Below are 5,967 nucleotides of genomic sequence, written 5' to 3'. Positions count from 1 at the left end.
CACTACGGCTGTTTTGAAACCAAAACCAAGGGCATTATAATAAACGCAGAGTAGTGAGCCGATGGTAGTTTTAATTTCACTGCAACTGTAGTGCCAAAGGTTACTAATCCCCTGTTCCAGACAATGAAACACACACAGTCAAGTAAACTATAATTTTTGTTTATTTGCAGAAAAAATAACATGAAATATATATAAATAAATAATAACAGTAAAAAAAAAAAATATATATAATTGATGATATCTTGAAGGAGAGGTGGACTGTTAAGGGGTGGAATGTCTGGGGCTGGCAATGCTAGTTCCCCTGTCCTCTTGATAGGCATAAACATTACAGGCCCCAGGAAAAGATGCAGGGTGAATTTGTGGGACGTGGAAAGTGGAAGGGTCTGAGGTGGAGGGGTCCCGAGCATGTGTGGAGGAGGCAGTTTGAAATGAAGTGGGAGGAAAATAGTGGGGAGGAGAAGTGGAAAACGAAACAGAAGGGAACACATGCTCAGGGAGGTGGGAATGGGAAGGTTGTCGGGAATGGCATAGATTTGGGATGGGGGTAGGTTTGGGATGTGGTGGGGGTTGGGAATGGGGGCGGTGCATAATTTGCGACGACCCGTTCTTTATTATGTTCTGGAAATCATGCAACTGCCTGGGCGACAACCATAATGGTAGTTAGGGCTGAGTTGAATCCTCTTCAAGAGGTGGCTCAGGCATCCGAGTGCTCCTGGCAGTTCTGTTGGAAAAAAAAAGGAAAGGAAATAATTGTCCTTCAAATACAGCATCCAGGTTCTATGCTATGGCTGCATTCTACCTTATGAAGACTGCCCGAAACAGAGGGGCAAAACACTCCTCTGTCTCAGACAGCCCCTTACACTCAGAGGGACAGAACAGTTGTCCCTGCGACTGTAGGGGGCTGCACAAAACACTTCTCTGTCTCACACAGCCACTTACACGCAGAGGGAGAGGAAATTAAACGCTATTTCCATTATTTAAAAAAATTATAATTCTAAAAAGTTACCTTCTCAGCGCCAGCATCCGTCTTAGGAACCCCAAGGCCTCAGTATACATATATGGAGGCCTTGAGGTTTCTCCGGAGCCACTTGGGGCCTGAACCTCAAGGTTGTACTCCCTCTTGAAGCGGTCCCGGATCGATCGCCACCATGTGATAACCTTTTTAACTGTGAAAATACAAAAAATAAAATAAAAAATGAAGCATGTGGTTAGTTTAACAACAATATGAATGTGTTAAAACTACAGTATATATTGGTTTACTTACCACATTTCCTTTGATCCGCCATGGAGAGATCCCCCCAGGTGTCAAAAAGTTGGGAAGTTATCTCCCTCCGGTTGGGAAGTTCGCTGAAGGTCTGCATGGTGGTGGTCAGTGTGATCCCATAAAGTGGTACGCGCCTCCACCAGTTGGATGAGGAGTTCGCTATTGATTTCAGGGACAATGAACCCCTCATCTTCCCTGTTGGAGTGTCCGGATCCCTGTAAGAAAAAGAAAAACACATTTTATTAAAAGTCCAAAAAATTACAAATAAAACTATGTTTTAGAAACTTACACGTCCCCGACTGCCACGTGCTCTCCCACGAGCTCTGGAGGGAACTGGGGAATCCTGACTAGGGGCTCTAGGCGAAGGTTCCTAAGGGAAAAAAATAAAAAGTCAAACCACACATTTTTTTAAGAGAATATATACAGTATATATATAAATATACATACTTTTTGCCGGCCCTGGTCCCTGCTTTGTGCACCTCCCCTTGGTGACGATGAAGGCACAGCGGGTGAGCCGGCCCCAGCAGGCGTGCCAGAATTTGTAGATGATGAAGACGACTAGAATAAAGAACATACTGATTAATACAATGAATCAAATAATATTTCCAACTCCAAAATTTTATTGTTTACTTACAGGACGCTGAATGCGGCGGCGCCTTCTTGGTGGGCCTCTACAGTCATATTCTGTAGACATCTGTACTAGACATAATACCATACCAAATGCACATTAAAAGCTGTATATGGACATGTTTACAGGACCATTGACAGATATACAGTGGGGCAAAAAAGTATTTAGTCAACGACCAATTGTTCAAGTTCTCCCACTTAAAAAGATGAGCGAGGTCTGTAATTTTCATCATAGGTATACCTCAACTATGAGAGATATAATCAGAAAAAAAATACAGAAAATCACATTGATTTTTTGAGAATTTATTTGCAAATTATGGTGGAAAATAAGTATTTGGTCAATAACAAAAGTTCATCTCAATACTTTGTTATATACCCTTTGTTGGTAATGACAGAGGTCAAATGTTTTCTGTAAGTCTTTGAAAGGTTTTCACACACTGTTGCTGGTATTTTGGCCAATTCCTCCATGCAGATCTCCTCTAGAGCAGTGATGTTTTGGGGCTGTTGCTGGGCAACACGGTCTTTCAACTCCCTCCACAGGTTTTCTAAGGGGTTGAGATCTGAAGACTGGCTAGGCCACTCCAGGACCTTGAAATGCTTCTTATGAAGCCACTCCTTCATTGCCTGGGCGGTGTGTTTGGAATCATTGTCATGCTTAAAGACCCAGCCACGTTTTATCTTCAATGCCCTTGCTGATGGAAGGAGGTTTTCACTCAAAATCTCATGATATATGGCCCCATTTATTCTTTCCTTTACACGAATCAGTCATCCTTGTCCCTTTGCAGAAAAACAGCCCCAAAGCATGATGTTTCCACCCCCATGCTTCACAGTAGGAATGGTGTTCTTTGGATGCAACTGAGCATTCTTTCTCCTCCAAACACGAGTTGAGTTTTTACCAAAAAGTTCTACTTTGGTTTCATATGACATTGTCTCAATCCTCTTCTGGATCATCCAAATGCTCTCTACCAAACTTCAGATGGGCCCGGACATGTACTGGCTTAAGCAGGGGCACGTCTGGCACTGCAGGATTTAAGTCCCTGGCGGCATAGTGTGTTACTGATGGTAGCCTTTGTTACTTTGGTCCCAGCTCTCTGCAAGTCATTCACTAGGCCCTCCCGTGTGGTTCTGGGATTCTTGCTCACCGTTCTTGTGATCATTTTGACCCGATAAGGTGAGATCTTGCGTGGATCCCCAGATCAAGGGAGATTATCAGTGGTCTTGTATGTCTTCCATTTTCTGATAATTGCTCCCACAGTTGATATCTTCACACCAAGCTGCTTGCCTATTGCAGATTCAGTCTTCCCAGCCTGGTGCAGGTCTACAATTTTGTTTCTGGTGTCCTTTGACAGCTCTTTGGTCTTGGCCATAGTAGAGTTTGGAGTGTGACTGTTTGAGGTTGTGGACAGGTGTCTTTTATACTGATAACAAGTTCAAACAGGTGCCATTAATACAGGTAACAAGTGGGGGACAGAGAAGTCTCTCTGAGGGCCAGAAATCTTGCTTGTTTGTAGGTGACCAAATACTTATTTTACCGAGGAATTTACCAATTAATTCATTAGAAATCCTACAATGTGATTTCCTGTATTCTTTCTCCCCATTCTGTCTCTCATAGTTGAAGTGAATGAAAATGCTAAGGAAAAAAAAAAGGAGAAATATTACCATGGTCATGTGGAAGTTCAACTAAATAAAATTAGTGTGGATGTGAGGAACAGCGACAGATGTGAGACACGTTGGCGGATGAGAGGCACAGCTGAAAAAGTGTGGCACGTCGGCTGAGGCGAGGCAGATGGCGGATGATGAGAAGATGGGATGGAATAAGCAAGTGCCTTCAGCTACCCTCCAGTGCCATAAGCCCCCCCCCCCCAAAGGTGCCATCTGCCCCCCCACAAGTGCCACCTGCCCCCCTCAAGTGCCATCTTCCCCCTCAAGTTTCATCTTCCCCCTCAAGTGCCCCATGCCCCCCACAAGTGTCATCTGCCCCCTCCAGTGACACCTGCCCCCCCAAATGCCACCTTCCCCGCACAAGTGCCATCTGCCCCCTCAAGTGACACCTGACCCCCAAGTGCCACCTGCCCCCCACAAGTGCCATCGACCCCCCTGTGAGAGATAAAGACAGACAGATAGGAAGAAAGAAAGAGATAAAGAAACAGAGGTAGGTAGATTGATAGACAGACAGACATTAAAACTTCCCATACTTACCAGTTTGTTTGCAAAGACTGTTTGCAAAGATGGCTGATTGTTATGGCTGCTGTGGGAGGGGGCAATTCCTGAGCATGCTCAGTGTGCAAAACGTTTTGATAAGAATCCACTCAAATGGCGCCATTACAGACGGATCTGTCCCCATTGACTTTCATTATGTCCTAGGACGGATCCGTTTGGCTCCGCATTCTTAGACAGACACCAAAACGCTGCAAGCTGCGTTTTGGTGTCCGCCTCCAAAGCGGAATGGAGATGGAACGGAGGCAAACTGATGCATTCTTAGCAAATCATTTTCCATTCAGAATGCATTAGGTCAAAAACTGATCCGTTTTGGAGAGCCCTGAACGGATCTCACAAACGGAAAGCCAAAACGCCAGTGTGAAAGTAGACTTAGCCATCCTCCTGGGTGGGCCCCTTCTGAGTTCGGGCCCCTGCACTAAACTATTGTTGGCTGAATCAGCCGAAAATGGCAGGTTTGTTCACAGTCTAATGTGTATAAGGAACTCCCAACAGATGATGTCAAGAAGGAAAAGGATCATGTATGTTAAATTTCAACACCCATTTCTAGGAGATAAGCCTTCACATGAGGTGCCTGACAGCGACTTTCTCCTCTCTCTCTCCCCATATACAAACTTGGCTGAGTTGAGCACATGCCTCCCAAGTGTCCCTTTTTTGGAGGGACAGTCACTCATTTTGACCCAGAAAATAAATGTGAATTAAGACATTTACTAAATTGCTCCGTACTAAACTATTTGTATAGTTTCTTCCTCTATATTATACCTCAACTTCATCACTTGGTGCAATTTGGACTTTATAATCAGATGATTCATATGCTAACATTGAGGCCTTATTCACACAGTCAGTGTTCGGTCAGTGATTTTCATCAGTGATAGGCTACATGCACACGACCGTGCCGTTTTTTGCGGTCCGCAAACTGCGGATCCGCAAAAAACGGAAGCCACCCGTGTGCCTTCTGCAATTTGCCCATTGTAGACATGCCTATTCTTGTCCGCAAAACGGACAAGAATAGGACATGCCATATTTTTTTTGTGGGGCCTCGGAATAGAACAACGGATGCGGACATCACACAGAGTGCTGTCCGCATCTTTTGCGGCCCCATTGAAGTTTTTGCGGCTCAGATGCAGACTATAACTATGGTCGTGTGCATGAGGCCATTGTGAGCCAAAACCAGGTGTGTGTCAACACAGAATAGGTGCAGATTCTTCCCTTATACTTTATCTCTGTGTAGCATCCACTCTAGGTTTTGGCTCACACTCACTGATGGAAATCACTGACCAAAACACTGACATGTGAATCGTGTCTTAAAGGGATATTAAAGCACAAGGGGATGTCCCAGGGGCTGCACATACTGTAAAAAAAACAGAACAGGATTTCTACTAACCCCACTGATCCCCAACTAGTGCAATTCTGACGGCATCAGGTCCCCGCTGCACCTCACTTTCTGCTACTATCTTGAAAAGGCAGAGAATGTTCCTCAGTCAACTACTGGCTGCATTGATGACCCACTTCAGCCAGTGATTTGATCCTTGGGGAAGTCAGGAGCAACAGCTCTCAGCTGAACGAGCACTATTGAATGAACATGGGCACCTTAGTACATAATATCATTGATTAAAGCCAGCTGTCCAGCCTACACCCCCTTTGTTTACATCAGTAAAAAGGCATATTGGTTGTCACTAAGAAGGGGTTGTTCACCCTTGATGTGCTTTTTTTCAGGCCGGATCCACAGTGGTAAGCATATTTACTTGATCCCCTCCCCTGGGTTTCTGCTCCTCAACTTACTATTTGATACAGGTTACATGACTGCCGCAGCCAATGAGTGCCCGCATCAGTGAAATGTTATGTCACTGGGTCACGTG

General features: G+C 44.8%; 1 protein-coding gene across 1 annotated transcript; it reads right to left on the bottom strand.

Annotated features, from left to right (window-relative positions):
- Positions 1-355: 355 nt before the first annotated feature.
- On the bottom strand, positions 356-5,517 carry LOC122927982. Its single transcript, XM_044280384.1, has 7 exons — positions 5,493-5,517; positions 1,899-1,958; positions 1,712-1,822; positions 1,554-1,634; positions 1,265-1,479; positions 1,007-1,166; positions 356-721 (listed from the first exon to the last, which is right to left on the bottom strand). Exons 2-7 carry the CDS (start codon positions 1,943-1,945, stop codon positions 661-663), a joined length of 675 nt encoding a protein of 224 aa, XP_044136319.1. The 5' UTR covers positions 1,946-1,958; positions 5,493-5,517; the 3' UTR covers positions 356-660.
- Between the last annotated feature and the right edge of the window lie 450 nt (positions 5,518-5,967).

The sequence above is a fragment of the Bufo gargarizans genome, chromosome 2, assembly GCF_014858855.1.
Source record: "Bufo gargarizans isolate SCDJY-AF-19 chromosome 2, ASM1485885v1, whole genome shotgun sequence".
Classification (NCBI taxonomy): domain Eukaryota; kingdom Metazoa; phylum Chordata; class Amphibia; order Anura; family Bufonidae; genus Bufo; species Bufo gargarizans.
The sequence above is the reverse complement of the archived record's forward strand: the minus strand, read 5'-3'. Positions and strand labels throughout refer to the sequence as shown.